Source organism: Alexandromys fortis, unplaced genomic scaffold (assembly GCF_014885135.2).
Source record: "Alexandromys fortis isolate MF-2015 unplaced genomic scaffold, M_Fortis_MF-2015_v1.1 scaffold_43, whole genome shotgun sequence".
NCBI classification, from domain to species: Eukaryota; Metazoa; Chordata; class Mammalia; order Rodentia; family Cricetidae; genus Alexandromys; species Alexandromys fortis.
In genome coordinates, this window is record NW_026067928.1 from 8,363,927 (window position 1) to 8,384,778 (window position 20,852).

The 20,852-nt window shown below is 43.8% G+C and overlaps 1 protein-coding gene across 1 annotated transcript; it reads left to right on the plus strand.

Moving 5' to 3' along the window:
• Positions 1 to 19: 19 nt before the first annotated feature.
• LOC126503137 (glycine-rich protein 1-like) lies at positions 20 to 15,031 on the plus strand. The gene is made up of 4 exons (XM_050144618.1): positions 20 to 709; positions 3,358 to 3,452; positions 5,941 to 6,029; positions 13,913 to 15,031. The coding sequence occupies exons 1-3, from the start codon at positions 24 to 26 to the stop codon at positions 5,982 to 5,984; spliced, it is 825 nt and encodes a 274-aa protein (XP_050000575.1). The 5' UTR covers positions 20 to 23; the 3' UTR covers positions 5,985 to 6,029; positions 13,913 to 15,031.
• Positions 15,032 to 20,852: the final 5,821 nt, after the last annotated feature.

The following is a 20,852-nucleotide window of genomic DNA, read 5'->3' on the forward strand; positions in this document are numbered from 1 at the left end:
TTCTTTCTTTTTTTTTTTTCTCAATGAACAAGAGGCCGAAGCGCCGAGGTTGGCGAGTCTCTTTTTCCTGGTCGACGAGAGAAAAGAGGGGCGAACACGGCCTTACAAAGAACCCAAGGCCAGCTCGCCAAGTCCTGGGGGCCCCGGGCTGCTTCCGAGCGGAGGCTGGCGCGGGGCCGCGGGCCGGGCCGGGCGCGCGCGGGGGCCTGGGCGCTGCGCGCTCCGCCGGCCCCTGTCCTCCGCTCGCACTGCGGCGCGCAGCTCTCGCTCGTGCAGACTGGGCGTTGCGGAGGCGCGGCGGCGAGGCCGAGGCGGGGGCGGGGGTGCGGAGAGGGGGGGTAAGAGGAGGCGGTGGGGGAGGAGGAGGGTCTGGGGCCCGGCCGGGGATGGGGGGGGGCGCGCCGCTGGCCTGCGCCCTCGCCTTTCCGGAGGAGGCAGGGAGCTCTGCAGCGGCCGCGGCAGCAGTAAATGGCGTCATGTGGATCCGAGGCGGAACAGAGCAGTTGTTGTCCCAGAGGATATATCGCATCCGGTCCCAGCTCATTGGCTCCGCGGGGCTACATTCACTCACACTCCAGCGCCCGCCAGCGCTCCGAGCCGCAGGAGGCATTCAAAAGGGCAACCGCGCCGCCCCGCGCGTCCCCAGTCGCTCCTGCAGCCGGGGCGCCGTCACGCGGGGCGCCCGCGGGGCCGCTCTGGCCACCGCGAGGTCAGTTTATCTAGTTTCAAGGAAACACTGACCTTAAGGCTCACCCCCACCCTCCACCCCCGGAGGCCACGAGCGCGAGCCGGAGGCTAGTCTCGTTTAGGGAACTTTCTCCCTCGCCATCGGGAGAGGAGGAGGGACGTTGCAAACTCACCCGGCCGAACAGGGTTAGCGTGGAAAGCGAGTGGCAAGCTTTGAGATTCGATTCGGAATCCATTTCGGTTCTACCTTCTTGTCTCCTTCGCCCGCCCCACCCCCTCCAATGCCCGGGGGGCGAAGCCGGGGGGGGGGGGGGGGGGAGCAGGAGCGGGAGGGAAAGGGGAGCGGGAAGTGAGGTGGGAGGGCTATTGGTTTATTCTTTGTCTACTGGATTAACCCGATTATACACCGGGCACCAGCACAAACAGCCTCCCCCACCCCCGAGCCTTGTACCGGAGGGACGGAATGCAGATTCGGGTTTCAAGTCCCTTCTGCTCTGACTGGGATTGGCTTTTCACTGTGTGGACTTGTAGTTTGTTAGAATTTCATTTTTAAGAGGGATTATCTATAGATGGAGGCCTTTTGAAGACTTTTTTTTGTATTGTTTTGTTCGATGCAAAAGCCTTTTAAATTAATTCAGTAATACCCACGCGATTACTCACGGCGACATCATGGACTTCCGAAATAGGGAGGGGGGAGAAGCTGACTGTTCCCCTGCAGAACTGAATTCCTCCTTCGGGAAACCGTAAATAAAACAAGAGTCATCTTTCAAATCCCACTATTTGTCACCTATAACATTCTCAGCAGTTCCTCTTGTTCGTGTTGGGAGTGGACTATGGTGAAGCACTTAAAATAAGAAAATACGTAGGCTCTAGCCGCTGCTGGACTAAGAAAGGTGCCTGCCTGCACGTGGAAGCACCCAGCGGGTAACTGAAACAGCCACACATTAATGTTGCAATTTTATCCCAGAATTTACAGGATGTTTTTCCTTCATCGGAAAGTACCTGCTGGAAGGTCAAAATTCCCGCACAGCACCTGCGACCTTACGCCAGGCGAGGTTCGAGCCGCTGAAAGCCAGCGCTAGAGAAACGTGGAAACGTGGAGTTTGATTTCTCTCGCCCCAGCCCTTATCTGTTCGCTGCTACCGTAGCCTCCAGCACTTTTTGGGGTTCTCCAGATTGTCCCTGTCACGTCATTTGCCTCGCTTGCGCTCTCGCCCTGCCCTCTCCGTGCTTCTCCACGCTCGTCTTTTTCGCCTGGGCTTTGGAACTAGAGATGGCAGGGGAAGTGGCATGCGTTATTTCCGGGCGCTGAGCTACGTGCCCCCACCCCACGGCCGAGGGTGGAAGAGGCTCGGTCGGCCGGCTCCTTCGCGACCCCGAGACTTTGGGCTCTGGACAGCTGGGCCTCTCGGGCCACCCCTGCTCGCGCGGCGTCCCAAACAGTGGAGTCTCCAGCAAGTGAGCGCAAGAGTCGCTGCGCTTCCCTTTGGAGCCACCAGGGGGCGTGCGCCAGGAGCAGGGCTGGAGTTGCTTTCTTCTTTAGGATTCAGTGTGGGCTGGAGGGGTTTGCCTTTCAAAGGAGTGGGTCTGGCTGGCTTCGGGATTTTTAAGAGATGTATAGTATAATCGCCACCGCTTTAGTCATGTTCCTTTTGAGATTGAGCTTCTTCGATTCCGAAGAGCGTTAAGTGTTCATTCAGCCCAGGAGCTCGTGAGGTCAAAGGCAGGTTGTAGCAAGGCTGTTGGTGTGTGACCCAGCAAGGGGCTGAAGAAGAGCTGGCCGGAGAAACACCTCCCCTCACACCCTCGCACCCGGTGCCTGCTTCTAGGGAGCCATTTGCCCCGTGCCATTTCCTCCAGAGCTGCAGGAGCTCTGCCAAGAGGTCATTAGGAATCAAAGCATAAAACAGAATTTAAACCAGGAACTTCCGGACGCTTGGGGAAGAATCTAAGAATGCATACTTAGAACGCATAAATTAGAAAGGATTTTAAGTAATAATCTACTTCCCTTTTTTTCTCTCCAATAACCCCCTCATTGCTGCTTAGGAAAACATTTTACCTGAAACCTAAGACCAAAATGAATGTAGGAACCTACCGGATTCTTTTAAATTATTCCTTAGTCTTTATCTTACTTAGTAACACTACTGTTTATCAGTCAGTGAAGTGTGTAAGCTACCATATTGTGCTTCCAAAGACTACTGTTCAAATAGAAAAGACGATTTGTCTTTGTGCACACATTATATATGCACAATGTGGTGTTTCATGAAACCATTGTGTCTCATAATCAGTTATGCACACAAATTAAAACTGGCATTAATTGTGGATGAGAATCCAGGATAATGGCAGAGCTCAGACCAACAAGAGAAAGCTCATTTTCAGAATGTGTTGTGGAAAGTTCTAGAAAGAGAATCCTGATACAAGCGCCGATTTTACCTCTTGCCAAACGCTGTAAAACAAAAGACAGAACAATCACAAACAAGTCCCGGGATCTCCACGGTGCACGGATGATCAACCCCCGGATCCCGGAACTCGTGAAGTAACACACCTGCCCAGTGGGGGCCGTGGATGAGACTCTGTTGTGTGCTAGTGAATTCTCAGCTCTGGCTTCGTTTCTTGAGTTCATTTATTTGTAATTCATCACTACTGTCTTCTCCATTTATTGTTTTTAAGGAGGCAGAATATGAACATTGGTGAATTTCACCTTCTCCAGTCTTTGCTTGAGGGTGGTGAAGAAGATTGGAACAGTCTGATTGGAGTTGTGTTGAGTGAGTTGAAACCTTGTTAGGATTGTCCCTGCCAACTGGCCTAAGTGGTTGGGTTTTCTTTAAATGGGAAAGTGTGTCTTTAGACAGCTCTCCATCCAGTTTCTTTCTGAGCTTTGAATAAACCTTGACCTTCCTAGCTTTAGTCTTAGTTTTGAAAATCTAAGAGGAATCTTGCAAACATACAATGCCTATTGAGACCACAAATTAATAAGTACTTAGACATTTTGTCCTGTTACCAAAGGAGGTGGGTTTTTTTTTTTTTATTGTTTGCTTTGTATTCATAGGAGAATACAGTACAGAACACAACAGTGTATACTGTTTCCAGGGGTTACAGTTTGGACCTTTCTGCCATCATTTCTCTTTATAGTCCAACTGGGACAGTCAAATTCATCTGTGCAAGAACTCTTCAGGGACCTTCCTGTAGCAAAGGACTTTGCAGTGGGGACCTTTTGATTTGGCAGCCAGGACTGTTATCACTTCACATTTTGAATTTCTTTGATTCCTCACAGTCTGTTGGTATTGCCTCCAGGAGGGGAATTGGGCGTGGCTTCAATAAAGAAACAAAGGCATTCAAAATAGACCACTTGATGTCTTATCTAGATTGCTTAGAGGACTGGAAGCATTTTATCTCTGAATCTGACCTTTTTTCTCCCTAACTAAACTGGGTGCTCCAGCTGAGGTCTAAGGTTACTAGGGGCGAGTGGAGTGGTCTTGATAAGTGACCTTGAGCAGCCGGCTTTTTCAGAGCTCTGGACTTAGCTGGAATCTACCTGTAGTTCCTACTGGTTAATGAACGAGTATTCCTGCTAGATGCTTGCCCACTGTTACTACAAAAGATGCAAAGTCAGACGGGGGCTGAAGGCACAAAAGGATTCTACGGCTGGCCTCAAGAATTTTCCCGTTGTTTTTTAATATATTTGTCCTTTGAATTAAAGATTAAACTTCTTCCTTTGTGGGACTAATCTAGTCCTCTGTCCTCCCCTCTTTACGTTTACTTTTCTATGTGTTCCTTAACATTTGATCCTTTTTGTTGTAGAACCTTAGAAAAACTAGATGCTAAATAAATACCTGAGAATCAGTAGTGGACATTAGTCTTCAGATAGCATTGGTAATGTTAGTAGTGTTAGGAAGATTTGGTTTTTGAATACATAGGGTAATTTTTAAAATTTGTTTATTTATTATGTGTGCAGTGATCCACCTTCATGTATGCCTTCAGGCCAGAAGAGGGCACCAGATTTCATTACAGATGGTTGTGAGCTAACAGGTGTTGCTGGGAATTTAACTCGGGACCTCTAGAAGAGCATCCAGTGCTCTTAGCCTCTGAGCCATCTCACCAGCCCTACAGAGGATATTTTAGTTTGACTTTTAGACAAGGTCTTACTAGGTAGCTAAGCCTGCTCTGTGACTTTGAAGACTGGTGCTTGTGCCTCCCAAGTGCTTAGATTACAGGCAGGCACGGGGTCCAATCCGTGGATATTTTAATCTCATACTTCTCATTGTGTGAGCATTTGATCCAAGGCACAGGAAGTTCAGACTGTTCTCTAGGGAAGATGTAGTCCAAAAATTCCCACCACCATGGTTATTTTAGTATAGACATCAAAATATTAAGGTCAACAGCCAGTTTCAAATCTCAGTGCACGGGTTACGTCTAAATATGTCTGGCTTGGTGATAGGAAAGCGGCAGTATACAGATATAGATTAGTCTCAAGGGAGGAAATGTCTTCAAGTTGCGGTCACTGAAATACTGAGAGTTCTATAAAATGGCTTTTAAAGTTACGCTGGAAAGACCAGACTATGCCAAAAATCTTCAACTTTTTTGTTTGGGTGCTGGAATTGAAACAGAGTTTCTTGGGTTTTTTTTTTTTTTTTTTTTTTTTTCAAGACAGGGTTTCTCTGTGTAGTCCTGGCTGTCCTGTAACTACTCTGCAGACCAGGGTAACCTGGAATGCAAAGATGGCCTACCTCTGCCTCCCAAGTGCTGGGATTAAAGGTGTGTGCCACCACTGCCTGGCCAGCTTCTTAGGTTCTAACAAGAATACATCAATAGCTGAAATGTCTGATAAATGTTGTGGGGTTTTTCTTGTTTTCTCTCCAGAAAGGAGTTTTTTTTTGTGTTTGCTTTACTGATTCTTGAAAAGAAAATATTCCAGTTCTATTTTCAATAAATTAAATTAAAAAATTTACATTAGTTAATTTGTTTCAACTTTTAATTTTGGAAAAGCAAGTGTCTGGGAGCTGGAGAGATGGCTCAGCGGTGAAGAGCACTTCCTGCTCTTGCAGAGCATCTGGGTGTGGTTGCCAGCACCCACATCGCAACCCACAACCTCCTGTGACTCTAGTTCCAGGAGATCTGAGAGGATCAGATTATGCCTGTATAAGATGCACATATATACCTGCAGGCAAAACAACCATCCATGTAAAATTAAAAAAATACATTTTTTTCTTTTAAAGTATCTGTTTAATTTTTTTTCTTTCCTCTATTTTTCAGACAAAATCTCAGTGGTACCAGGGTGGCATGTGGCCAGAGGATGACATGGAATATCTGTGCCTTTCCCGTGGAGTGCTGGGATTTTACAGGTATAAACTGCCACCTCCCATTTATATGCTACCAACCGAGTCACATCCTCTGTCCTGGATTCACTCGCCCCCCTCCCCGCCCCCAAACAGGGTCTCACTATGTAACCCTAGTTGGTTTGGAACTCACTGTAGATCAGGCTGACTCTGCCTCTTGATTGCTGGGATTACACACTTGCTCTGCCACACCCAACTGAATTTGGGGAAGGAGTCACAGAATTGAAGTCATTTTGCTATTGTGAGAATATTATTACTGTGTCTTGCATAAAGTGACGGAAGCAGGTTTGATTAACGCCATGATTTCTTTTTCTTTCCTTTCCTCCCCTCTTTGGCTCCCTCTTCCTCTTCCCTTTTCCTTTACTCTTTTCTAAGATGGCCTTCTTATGATATAAAGAATGTTCTCAACCTCCTCTGCTGATATATATATATGTGTGTGTGTGTGTGTGTATTTTCTATGTGTCTCTGGCTTTCCTGGAACTCATTCTGTAGACCAGGCTGGCCTCGAATTCACAGAGACCCACTTGCCTCTGCCTCCCTGAGTGCTGGGTTTAAAGGCGTGCACCACCACCGCTCAGCTTGAATTATTGTATTTAAAGTCTGTAATTCAGGGACGGCAAGATGACTCAGTGGGTAAAGGCATTTGCCTCCAGTCCTGCTGACCTGAGTTTGATCCCAGAAACCCACAGAAGAAANAAAAACAATTAAAAACTTTCACAGTACTGAACTGTAACTTGAAATGAAGACATTAGCACTTCAGTTAATGTTTAAGGATAAATGTAGAACGTAACTAGAAGAGTTGCATCATGGGCAGCATTGTAGCTTAGACAAGTCAAGCCAGAACCGCACTGTCAGGTTCATGGCCTGTAAGTATGGAAGCGACATTAGAGGCTGTGTGGTTGCTACCGAATGACCATGCGTCCAACCGGATGGAGGTCGGTTCAGCTCTAAGGCCTAGACTGTTTGCAGAGATGACCGCACTTCTGAAAAAGCTACATTTATTCGTTTGTTTGTTTATTACTGGAGTGGGGAATGATGTGTGAGTTCCACAGCACACATGGGAAGGTCAGAGGACAACTTCTGAAGTTGGCTTTCTCCTTCCATTCTGTGGGTGGGGGGGATTTTGCTCAGGCGGTCAGGCAGGCTTGTGCCAAAGGGTGTACAGAAGCATGGCAGGTACCTTATCCCGCTCTTGGAGGGCTGCAGAATGGATTTGTGTCTGGCAAAACTCAAGGATGAATGTAATATTTGTCATATAAACTGGTGAAATAAAGAAAGAGTAGCAGAAAGGTGTGGGGCGTACGCCTTTAATTACCCCCCCCACACACAGGTGGATCTCTAAGTTCGAGGTCAGCCTGTTTAACAGAGGTAGTTCCCAGACAACCAGGACCACACAGAAAAACCCTGTCTTGAGTCTCTCCACCCTTCCCCCGAAATAAATGAGTAACAGAAAAAGTCACCAAGCACTGGACAGTTTTTGCAGTTTCTCTTCTCTGTGAGTACCCTTTACTAATTTTGAGAAATAAACTTTTCACCCTTGTTTTATTGCGGAGACATGTTTGCATTATATTTTCTAAGATGTTGAACTCCTCCACAGGCAACTTAGGAACACAGTTTACAGAGTGTTTGCCTGGCATGTGTGAGGCCTTAAATACAACTCCTAACAATGAAAAAGAAGTCCATGGGAAAATTAGAAATTATATTATTATTTGCATATTTTAACTCATAACATCCTCCTCTCACCTTACCCTACAAAACTAAACAACAAAAAAACTTCAAACAAGACAAACCCCTATCTCATGCCCAAGGTTGAAGTATTTTCAAAGTTCCAGAGGGTACAGAGGCCAAAACACCTGGATTTGGACTCAGCTGATGGCACTGTGAGCTAATCTGATTACAAACCTCCCTTGCCTAAATTCTTGAGTCTTGGTGCTCTTGATAAAGGTCCAAGTTCTCCGCATACCCTCCAGGCCCTCCAGGCCCTACCACCCAGCCACTTTCCTTCTCCAGCATCCTGTCCCAACACACTCCCACTTTCTGCCTCTGAGCCTTGAAGGCCGCTGCTGAGTTGCTCAAAGGTGCCCTTCTCTTGCAACAGGGCCATTGAATGTGCTATTCTCTGGTGTGCTCTGGACAACACCTCTTGTCTTTGCACTCCTGTTTTTTTTTTTTTTTTTTTTTTTTTTTTTTTTTTTTTTTTTTTGTCTCAGGGCTATCTCAAAAGACACGGTACTTGGAATCAGCCAATCCTTTTACCTATGACTGTCTCCACTCTATTTAAATCCCTGAGTCATTTTTGCATACCACTTTATATCCCCAGAGCCTGGTGTGAATGTGGACTTGAAAACTACGTTTCCGTCCGTTGAATGAGTGAAGGGGTGAAATAATGAAGGGCTGTGTAGGGCTGTTGTGGGGATGGGATGGCAGAGTGTCTAGAGAGCCTGCATGAAGCTCTAAAAAGGCAAAGTGAGGGGCTGGAGAGATGGCTCAGAGGTTAAGATCACTGACCGTTCTTCCGAAGGTCCTGAGTTCAATTCCCAGCAACCACATGGTGGCTCACAACCATCTGCAATGAGATTTGATGCCCTCTTTGGCCTGCAGGTGTACATGCAGGCAGAATACTGTATAAATAATAAAGAAGACTTTTTAAAAAAGGCAAAGTGATACTTTTAGTTAAATTGGGTTTGGTGATCTTCTTGAGAAAATTAGCTATTTTGCTAACGTATTTTTAAATTAACTTTAATCAATACAATCTGTGTTGAAATAAGAAGCGGCGGGGCTGCGTCCCCAACACCCTAGCCGCTTGGCTAGCTCACGCCCGAAATAACAACACACAAACTGTATTCATTTAAAGAACTGCTTGGCCCATGAACTCTAGCCCTTACAGGCTAATTCTCGCACCTGGACTAGCCCATTTCTAATGATGTGTGTATGCACCCCAAGGTGCGCTTACCGGGAAGATTCTAGCCTACATCCATCTTCATCGCGTGTGCCTCAGAGAGCAGAGCTATCGCGTCTACCCGGGAGAGCTGAGCATGGCGTCTCTGTTCCGGAGAGTCGGGTCTCTCCGGGAGCAGAGCAGAGTCTGACCTCACTTCCTCTTCCGCCCAGAATTCTATTCTGTTTACTCCTCCCATCTATGTTCTAAGCTGAGGGCCAGCCAAGCAGTTTCTTTTATTGCTCAGCCAATGAAATCAACAGATTGATATATGACACTCCCACAAATCTGATTATTTAAACATATTTGTTTGTATTTGCACCCAAATAACACTGTAGAAATTTTGGATAAGTTCCTATAACACACACATATTTATATAAATAAATAAGATAATTAAATATGGCATTCAATACCTACTTTGGGTTAGTTCTGGAACTTTCCAGGAATGGGTTCACATCTCTATCTATACCTTGTTGAGTATTGAGGTGGAAATGGATAGGAAGTACTAGAAAAGCCAGGGGTGGTGCATCCTGCCTTGTCTTATCAGCTCAGCAGTTGGGAGCCAGGAGGATCAGGAGTGCTAAATCATCCCCAGTTATGTAGCAAGCTTGAGGTCAGCCTGGGCTACCTGAGATCCTACCTTAAACAAACAAACAAACCCCCACAACAAATTAGCCCTTGATGTGGGAGTGTCATATATCAATCTGTTGATTTCATTGGTTAAGTTATAATAAACCAGCTGCTTGGCCTCATGGCTTGGAACATAGATGGGAGGAGTAAACAGAATAGAATTCTGGGCGGAAGAGGAAGTGAAGTCAGACTCTGCTCTGCTCCCAGAGAGACCCGACAGCTCTGATGGAGCAGAGACGCCATGCTCAGCTCTCCCGGGTAGAAGCGATAGCTCTGCTCTCTGAGGCACAGGCAATGAAGATGGATGTAGGCTAGAATCTTCCCGGTAAGCGCACCTTGGGGTGCTTACACACATTATTAGAAATGGGCTAGTCCAGGTGCGAGAATTAGCCTGTAAGGGCTAGAGTTCATGGGCCAAGCAGTTCTTTAAATGAATACAGTTTGTGTGTTGTTATTTCGGGCATGAGCTAACCAAGCGGCCGGGGTGTTGGGGACGCAGCCCCGCCGCTCCATATTTCAACAAGCCCTCACCCCAACACACACACAAAGAGCAACAACATTAAAAGAAAGTACTGGAATATCTTAATGCCTTGGTTTCCCCACTGAAGAGTGGAAGGCTTATTAAGATGAAAGAAAACTAAGTGTGGTAGTACATGCCTGGCAGTCTTAGCACTCTGGAGGCTGCGCAGGAGGATGGTGGTTTGAGTGAGCGTGGACTAGAGAATGAGATCTCATCTCAAAGCAGAATGTGATGAAATGATGGCCCTTAACCACGCAGTACTTGTAGCTGCTTCCAGGAACTTTAACAAAATATTTTGTTCCAATTTATGACTGAAGAACTTAGAGAAACATCTGCACACAACTGCTGATCTGAACTTTGACCTCCATCCTCAGTCCCTCCAAGTGCTCCCTAAGAACACTAGTTCTGTTGGATGTGGCGGCACATATCTTTAGTCTCAACATTTGGGAGGCGGAGGTATGCTAGCGGGACTACTTGACTTCCAGCACAGATAGAGCTATAGATAGAGACAGCCTGTCTCAAGACAACAGCCAACGCACCAATTGTATAAAGGAAATCAAGTTCCACTTTTATTAGTTGTTACCAAAATCAGTAAGCATGCTTCCTGTTTCTCTCCTTTTGGTAGGACAGTCCCAGAGGCTGAGAATTGACCTAGAGCCTCTGGCGTATTAGTCAAGCACCCAACCACTGAACTATAGAATGCATTGCCGGTCTGACAACTTGCACTTCTCAAAAAAAAAAAAAAAAAAAAAAAAAAAACACCCAACAAACCCAAACTACAGTTTTACTATTTCAACAATAAAAATAAATCCCAAAATGTTCAACCAGAAATTTACATTTTTGCAAATTCAGTTCTTTGGAAACATGGTTTATGCAAGATTGTGTACCATGATCCTAACGAGGCACACAGATGTGACAACAGACCCCTCACGGAGGCTTCTGGGAACCCAGACCTGATTATCACCCTGGAAAGAAAATCTTCCTTTTCCAAGTGTGTGACAGCCACCAAAGGAAAGGGAAAACATTTTCTAAAAAGGCGTGGGGGATTTCTGCAGGACAAACATCAGCAGAAGAAAAGATGGCTTCCTGTCTAATCACTTTGTCAAGGCTTGTGGGGGAATTTAAGCCCAAAGCAGAGGAAACCCTGTCTGAGTCCCTTGCTTTCCTTCCGGTTTCTATCTTTTTAAGTCTCACCTTTAAAACCTCGATTTGTCTTTCTATACATGTGTGATCCTCTGACCATCGCTTTTTACCCATGCCCATACCCACATCCTCTGCTTCCTCTTTTTGGCAGCCACGGTGCATCCTCCTGCCTTGCATACTGTGTTCCCTAGATATTCAAGCGCAGTCATTAGCACCCTGTCCCCCTACTAAAATTATGAATGAAAAGCCTTGTTGTTCTTTACAAATGACTCAGGCTGCCTCAGTCAGTCAAATTCGAATGGAAGTGACTGCCGGACAAAGGCACAGGGTGATGGACAGTCCTCACAGCAAGTCATCAATGCGCACAGGAAGTTTTTTGAGCCACAATATAGGTAGAAAGGCCTGGGCGTAGTGACCGGACGAGACTGCAGAACGGGGCTGGGAGCCCGGAGGCTCTTTGTGTCCGTGTGGACCTCAGAAAAAGAAAACTTCTTCGAAGTTCCGAGGTAACTTTGTCCAGAATCTGTTTGCCCTAGCGAGAATTTGAAAACCCATCCACGGAGATGCCCACACCTTGCAGCAACTCTGGTTTGAACTGACACACACAGACAAAAGTGAAGGCACCAACCATTTACTGGGTTTTCAATGCTGCGAGAGTGGGTTACAAAGAGCTGCACGGCTCCCCGCTGAGAAGTTGCATTGTCCTGGGCCCCTCTTTCACAACAGGGGAAAAGGTAATTGACAGCCCGATTGTTCAGCCGGGACCCCTGCTGTTTTAAAATCCTGGAAGGCCCCAGTCACACGTCGTCAATAATAGCCCTCGGAGGTGAGGAGCGAAGGAGGGCTGTTCAGGAAACAGTTTGAGCCCTTCAAGTGGACAGGCCTCAGTGACTTCTGCGCTCTGCCTGCCACAAGCAGCTCATTCAAAAATAACCTTAAAGTAATAAATCAGACTTGCTTCCTGAACTATACAAGGAACAGCTGCTTATTTTCCTCACGTTCTTCAAAGGAGAGAGGGAGAGAGAGAGAGAGAGAGAGAGAGAGAGAGAGAGAGAGAGAGAGAGAGAGAGAGAGAGAGAGAGAGAGAGAGAGAGAGAGAGAGAGAGAGAGAGAAAGTTATTTTTTTTTAAACTTACTTTTTAACTACAGGAAACCAAGCATGTCAAAATTTGGCAAAACAATTTGGATGATTTAACAGTTAAACGCTTGTCTTTCCAATGTTAGGCTTTCACCAGTGTGTTGGTTATTTTTTTCTTCTTATCTGAATTTTTCATTTTGCAACCTTATTTGTTTCACCCTATTTTTGAAAGGAAAATGACTTTAGAGTATTCACGGGACCATCTCTAAAGTATTGATCAAATGGGTCCGTTGATTCTCCAGGTAGCGCTTATTTCCTCCAGCCATTTGCAGTAGCTCTCCTGGGGGCTTTGGATCTACACTTGCACACGGCTCTTCTGAGAGCCCCCAGTTTTGGAGATCTGATGACACAGCACTTTTTCTCCAGGCTCCTGATTTCCGAACTCCAATCTAGGGCATTTGCCACCATGAAGGCCGTTTGCTCTTTTCAGAAAGAGTGGTTTGCCACTTCTCAGTTCCCTTGGGGTGCGCTCTTTGCACCGCCTTAGATGCATTTGATCTCCAGCTAAGATGGGACAACCTGAGTTCTTCGCCATTGGTTAAACATCTGTAGGGACACAAGATATAAAACTGTTCTCTTTCTGTGATGATGTTTGTTTTATAAAGGCCTAATAGTGAGAACAGGTTCTATCCTTAATGAAAAATATAATAGAAGTCATTCTAGAATTTTCTAAAATATAACAAAACATTTTCCAAGAAGTCACAGTATACCTTTCTAGGAATTAGATTTTTTTTCATAACATGTACACTAAGGGTTAAGAAAGAAACATATTTTAGTATCTCTCTGATTTTCAATCAATTTAAATATAAACAGTTAATTTCAACATTTTTTATAAATTTTAATTTATAAAATACATCCCATTGTACAACAAATTTTGATCACTAAAGTCTTTTAAAAAATATTGCTGTTCACCACTTAGTAATAGATGAGAAATGATGGATTTGAGGGGTTTGTTGTCTTATTACTAATGAATTTCTTTTCATTCCTGATTTTGTTAAAGATTATCTATTGGTAATTAGATATTTGTGATGAGAGGTTTATCTCCAGGAAGATGGTGAAACTCGGCTCTCATGGTTGCTGTATGAATGATGAAGAACCCAGCTAGGGTAGCACAAACCAATCCAAGCTTGTGGTCCACACTTGGATCAGTGCACTTTGTACATCTCCACCGTCTTGGCTGCTGCAAGAGTGAGTTCAGCAGTGGGTGTGGTTTCCATATACATAGTTCTTCCTTATATGGCCCATTTTCATACTCAACCTGTGTGGATACAACTTTCCCTGCCTTTCAACATGGGATGCTTCAGATGTACGTGACTCGCTGGCATTCCTTGAGAACTGTATTAACATGTTTCAGAGAACTGGATTGGCTGAACTCAGAAACGCTTCCTTGAACATTTGTGTGGCTTATAAACAGGGTTTATAAATAATGGTGTGACTTTTCTGTGAATTATCACTTAAAATACTCTGAAATGTCAGTACTCAGCTGTTCAGATGACTCATGGTGTCCCGTTGTGTCCTAGCCTTTCCTTTGCTAAAAGATGCTCAGAAAGTGGCTGGTTCAATGAACTACAAAGATGCTGGTGCCCTCCCACAGCCTCAGCAGTGCCTCTTCTGGGGATCTCTGGACTTCGGACCACATTTCGGGGTGAGACAGGGAATGTGGATGGAAAGAACTCTGTGCAGACTTGCTCTCTGGACTCTTGATCTGCGGCCACTCCCATAGCTGTGATGTCATTTACACTCAGTATCTGACTTTGTCACTCTGCCCCGGAGAAGGGAAAAGAGAGCAATCTAGAATGCTTGTGTTGACTTTGTGGATGACATAGTCAAGAACCTTCCTTTTGCAACTGCCTTTCCTGTGACTTTGAGCCAGGCTTTTGACCTCGTAGCCCTTGGTTTCCATCATGAGGAATGAAGGCCATGGTGCTATGTGTGTTCTCTTACTTTATTACAAAGTGTAGTTACTAGAAGATTTTCCTGCACATTGAAAGCCTTCAGCAAAGAAAATGTAACAAAACACAAATCAGACAGATAATCTTTTCTGTTCCTAGGAGCTGGGAAGGAAGCCACAGCTCACTAACCACATCCTTCTCCTCCAGAAATCACACATTGTAATCCAATAAGATCTTTCCTCTGTTAGCCTTGTAAGTTTCCCCTCTTTATTTTTGTCCCTTCCTCCATCCCTTTCCCAAAGCAGTTCCTTCTTTTCTATGTAGAAGACCTTAGTGCTCTACCTTGGGATCAAAGTTCATCACAGCTGACAATGGTGAAGACCATTTCTAGTAGGGCCAGAGACAAACAGGGAGGGCACCGGAGTTCTAGGGCTGCTTGGAAAGTCATGGAAAAGGATGTGCTTGCTGCAGCAAATTCACTGGGCTCAGAAACAGACCTACAGAGGTAGCAGTTGGCTAGATGAGACTTTGGCCTCTCATGTGTACTTGTGTCCCCGGACCACATATTTAAAGGAAACTCTTTGCAAAGGGATGATATGGGATAAGAGTTGGAATCCATACAGAAATCCAAGGCATCTTTGTAGTGATAGGAGAGGCGAGGCTGCGTCCCCGGCACCCGGCCACCCGCATGGCTAGCTTATGCCCCAAAATAATTACACGGAAACTGTATTCTTTTAAACATTGTCTGGTCCGGCTAGGTCCAGTTTCTTATTGGCTAGCTCTTACATATTGTTCTAACCCATTTCTAATATTCTGTGTAGCCCATGAGCTGGCTTACCAGAGAGGATCTTAACCTGCGTCTGTCTAGAGTGGGACAACCATGGCGACTCCTCGACTAAGCTTCTTTCTCTCTGCCTTCTGTTCTGTTTACTCCACCCACCTAAGGGTTGGCCTATCAAGGGGCCTAGGCAGTTTCTTTATTAATAAGAAATCACTCCCACATCATTTCCCTTTTTTCTGTTTAAACAAAAAAGAAAGGCTTTCATTTTAACATAGTAAAATTACATATATATAGCAAAACAGTTATCAAGCAAGAATTACAGTTACAATATTTATATCTATTTTATCTTTTATCATAACTAAGGAAAACTATAACTATTCATTCTTCAACTCCATCAAAGACTCCAGAAGGATATAATAATACCTAAGTAAACAGGAAGTCCAAAACTCTAGAAATGACAGAGACATCTCGCTGCCTGGACAGTCACCCAAAGTTCCTCTGTACCATTGGGGCATCCATCTTCAGCCTTCAGGCCTATAGTATCCAGCAGACATTTTCATCAAGTAGGAAATTCCAAAGACAGTTCACTCACTTTCTGCTGTGTCCTGCAGAATGTCTCGTAGACTCTTTAATGAATCAGGAACCCCAAAAGATCATCTCACCTTTAGGCAAGTTCAGCAGTCCTTTCTCTGCGGGTTCTTTATGTCCAGTTTATGCATCAGTCCAGGCAAGAGCAGTTTCTTGTCCAAATGGCTATCAAACTCCATAACGATCCTCTTCGATGCCCATCTTCCTCTCGAAGTAGCTGGTGCTGCCAGGAGCAGACATGTCTCATAGTCATAAAAAGTCCTAAGTTATTAAAATATTTTAAATGCCATATTCTGCAGCCCTTGAGAGTTATGAAGAATGCCTATCTGAAATATATCTCCATATATCTAGAAAATCTAATTAACATGACTACAAGCTTGACTATTATCAATGATTATCCACTAACAACCTATATTTCCTAATTATACAGTACATTTTTAAATGAACTACACAATCACAATACCTTAATCAAGATCAGAAATACATATACATATAACAAAATTGACCTTAAAGTCTATACCAATGCAAATTTTTCATACCTCTATCACATCTTCCTATGGCACAGGGGAAAGTCTGCTACATCTTTTTTTTTTTTTTTGTCATTTAGTTAAATAATGAACATATATGTTCTGTGTACCTTTGAGCAGAAACAGTTTATCATTCAGTGGGATCAGAATTTATAAAATATTCCAAAATTTCTAGAATGTCTTTTGACTTCATTAAAAAAAAAACTTGAAGTGGTTGTTCAATGCTGCCATTTTGTGTTATGAAGATATTAGCAGTATCAATTGTAACTCCGAATTAAACTCATCGATTCTTCTTCATCACATTTCGAGAAGGGGCTTGTATATTTGGATTCCATGTTTGTTATTCTCGTCCCACATGCATTATGTATGCTCAGTTTCCACGTGGAAGGCAGCAGCATCACTTAGTGTTGTGATCCTGACCTCTGAGCGTGAACGTACTATACGCCCTACTTTGTGCTGATTTCGTTTTTCCTCCTGAAGGTACTCTACAGTATTGGATAGGAAACAAACACTTCTCCATAGGATGCACTTTCACATACACATATACATTTTATAAGAAGGTATAAGACACATACCAGCCTGCTTATAATGTAGATCAGAAGGGAAGACTGGTTATTAACTTTTTAAGCAGTCTTTTTGGGTTTGTTTCACTTTTGTACCAGATATGCGTTACTTTCATAACTGAAACACTAGTAAAGAATAATGTTTCACTGGGTGGTGGTGGTGCACACCTTTAATCCCAGCATTTAGAGGATAGGCCAGCCTCATCTACAGAGTGAGTTCCAGGACAGGCTCTAAAGCTACACAGAGAAACTCTGTCTCAACAAAACAAAGCAAAACAAAAACAAAAACAAAAACAAAAAAAGAAAAAAGAAAATGTTTTAACACTGGTTTAATAGAAATAACTTTTGAGACAATTTATTAGTGGCAAGTAATATTTTTAATTTATGAGTTTTGCCAATCATGGTAGAAGACCTGAAAATCCAGGGGGAAAAGAAGGTTCCTTTTTTAAGGAACACATTCAAAAAAACAATGGTTGTGCTCCCTCTGCTGGTTGTACTGGAATAGTTAGAAGGACAGTTTGGGAGGATGAAATAACAGGAAAGGAATTTTGTTTGTGTTTTACATATTGCTTTTACATAGGTTTCACCCTGACTTGGCAGAGAGTGTTAATGGGGTATGTAAAAATTTCCCTAAAATTATGTAGTAGTACTGGAGTAGGGCTCGATAGTTGTAATACCTTTAAGTGAATTTCTCCTTTCCCATATCATAACGTAGAACTTAAAATGTACCAATTGCTTTCCTCCCACTCCTTCTTCCTTTTGGGTACTGTCTCACCCTAAAGACCCTGCTGGTCTCAGGCACCTAAGTGTTGGGATTACAGGTATGGGTCATCACGTCCAGTTCTGAATATAATAATTGCTATCGTATTGAAATTATTTTTATTAAAGATAAGTTTTATATCACCAATTCTTGATAACTAGATGTTTTTCACTATTTATTTATTTCAGCAATTGAAATCAGGTGGTCAGGCTTGGAGGCGAGAACCCTTCACTTCTGAACCGTCTCACTGGTTCGGTAACTGGATCTAATGTTTAATTTGGCTACCTGTCCATCAGGTTTACACAAGTCGGTAACAAAATGGCTGGTGAGAATATTGACATTGGGTCATTGCATTTTAAAGAAAATCCTCTGTTAGATTATTATAGTCTATATCCTCTATAGTACAGATACTTGGAAATTGCACAGGTAATAAAATTTTTCATGGTATAGATCAGAGTCAAGGATTCTTAGAATTCAATGAATTGTACATTTTCTTTCTGGAATGTTAACCTTCATGAGTCAGCAATGATCTGCAGATATTCTTGTTTAATAAATGCTCATACTAAACCACCCAATCTTCACTGTATTCTGTGACAATAATCAATGCTGTGTCTTAAGAGTGTGTGGTGTGAAGCCTCTCCGTGGTTACTCAGCTCTCCCTGTAGATTTTGTCTTTAGGTGGGCATCAGTCAGATACTAGATAATACATGAAACCGCTTCCCGAAGGATATGTGCATTCCTCAGGGAGGTTGGGAGGCTCTGTGGACTTTTGGAAGAATCGTTTTTAAAGGTAGCTTTCAGGGAGTGGACTTAGAGCAGGAAAGAAATATGCTTCAACAAAAGGCTGGACTGGGAGGAAAGGGATGGAGAAGGAAGAAGAGGTGAGATGCTGTATACCGGAGAGGGCAAAAACAGTTTTTCCTTACCTGAGAACACCCTCCTCTTAAGTATTTGTCTTTGTGAGGGAATGCTAAAACAGAAATATCCAGGTAGAAAGCCAGCTCTCAGCTCTCCTAAATCAACCGTTCTCATCACCGTAAACAAGTTACCATCAACAGCCCATTTTCAAACCCTGCAACTCTCTAAGAAGAAGGGGTGGGTCAGTGTCAGTGAATGTCAGAGAGAAGCCTCCTCAAACAGAAGTGATTCAGCCGTAGCTGCTGGAGCTCTGGCATGGCATGTCAAGGCCACGGAAAGATGAAAGAGAGTAGGGGGGGGTCTTTGGGAGGGAGAGCTGGACTCAGCAGAAAAAGATTCTTGGGTTCTACTGCTAAGGTTTTGGACCGGATCAAGGCAGAGGTTATCCGTCGTTCCCTCTGGTTTAGCTCTTGGGTCACGGGGAATCAGGCTCTGGAAGGTGGGGTGTGAGTTGTCATGGGCAAGGCTGATTTGATACTGACCACACTGTATTCCTAAGTTCTTTCATCTCTCATCTGGAAAATATTTACACACACGAGTTAAGTTAGGGCCTAGAGGTCTCACAGATAACTGCACCAGAGCGGGATGTGTGGAAATATTACTGGATGGAGATAGGTCATGCCCCTTGCTTCTTAAACCATGCTGTATGGGCTTGTGTTTATGTAACTCTACTCACAAAATAATTCTGCATTGCAGGTTAAAGATTAAAGAGATGAAATAACCCACTTTCAAGTGCTTTTATGTACAATGTCAGTACCACATAACAACTCTCTAATTATTTGTTTGTCTTCGATTCTGTCTGTTCACGTGATAAATTTTAAATTTCTTAAAAGTAGGATTTTTTTTTTTTGCATTTCCCTAAGTGATTAATTTTCTATCTATATTATTCTAGATGACAGATCTGGTGGAGGAGTCTGCTGTGGAGTAATCCTTTTGTACACTGTGAAGATGTGTTCTCATTGTTAATAAAGAGCTTACTGGTCAATAGCTAGGTAAGAAGAGGTTAGATGGGAGAGCCAGACAAAGAGAACCCTGGGAAGAAGGAGGGCAGAGTCACCAGCAAGATGGAGAGAGGAAACAGGAGATGAATATGCCATGCTGAAAAAAGAAACTGCCACATGGTAGATCATAAATAAGAAATATGGGTTAATTTAAATAGCAATAGCTAGCTATCAACAAGCCTAAGCTATCGACTGAGGATTTATAATTAATAATAAGTCTCTGTGCGGTTATATGGAACCAGGCTGGTGGGATGAAAAACTCTGCCTACAGGGGTCTGTTTTGCCATGGTTCTTCACAGAGTTGTTGGGAATCCATTAAGTTGGCCATGAAGATGGGGTATAGAGGAAAGGATCCCAGATTTTACAGATTTGCTTTTGTATTATATGGTCCCATTGACTTGAAAAATAAAAAATAAAACTTCTAAAAAATTTTAGGAAACCGTGAGATCACTTTGCTGTTTGTTTTAAAACTGATATTTAGGAGCCGTTAAATATTGGCTCAGAGGGTGCTTCTTGTCAAACTGGCAGTCTGAAGTTTGATCCCTGGACCCCATACAGTGGGAGGAGAGAACCAGCTCCCCTGCACTCACCTTGAGCTCTACTTGCATACATTGGCAATTCCATATACCTACACACGAGACAAATAAGTCAATGTAAAATGCTGGGATTCCAGGCATGTGTCACCATGCCAGTCACAGTTTATATGTTTAGATGGATGCATGTTTCTCTCATCTTTAGATCATATTATATCTGACACCAAGAAGAACATTGGTCTAAATAGGGTTAAGAAACATGTACAATCTAGCAAATTTTATTTCAGGTGCCCTTTAATGAAAAGTTTATTTACGTTTATTTATATTATCTGAGAATTTCTTTTTAAAGTGGGTTAGGTATCTACTTCCCTTTTCTCCAGTTCTTTCTCAAATCCTCCAGTCCTGCATTACTGAGCACAGTACAGTGGTGCTTTGCAGGTGTAGGTTCTACACCAAGGATTTAACTGAACATTGAAGGGGCCTGAGAGCTGGTTCAGCAGTCAAGACTTGCTGCTCTTGAAGAGGATCTGGGTTTGGTTCCCAGTACCCACATGGTGGGCCCCCGGGATTGAACCTGGATCTTCAGGCTCCTCAACGATCATGTTCAACTGCTGAACCATTTTTCTAGCCCAAGGACTAATTTTTCATCTCTGCCTTTCTTCTCCAGCCCCTCCTGCCTTTTTGACCTAGCATACAGGAGCTAGTCTACACTGATATTGAGGGAACCTAGCTATTGGCAGCTATTGAACAAGGCATTTGCGTGTGGCAGAGTGACATGCTGGGACTCTTAATATGTTTCCTTACAATCAGCTCACTTGCACTGGTGAGTGAGTAGGGAAGGGGCCACACTTATCATTTCTCTAGAAAGCTAAATGATGACTGGTTTCATCCAACTTT

Coding starts and splice junctions, on each gene's coding strand:
- LOC126503137 (XM_050144618.1), top strand. CDS start 24: ATGAACAAGAGGCCGAAGCGCCGAGGTTGGCGAGTCTCTTTTTCCTGG. Junction 710..3,357: donor GCCGCTCTGGCCACCGCGAG/GTCAGTTTATCT, acceptor ATTGTTTTTAAG/GAGGCAGAATATGAACATTG. Junction 3,453..5,940: donor TCTGATTGGAGTTGTGTTGA/GTGAGTTGAAAC, acceptor TCTATTTTTCAG/ACAAAATCTCAGTGGTACCA.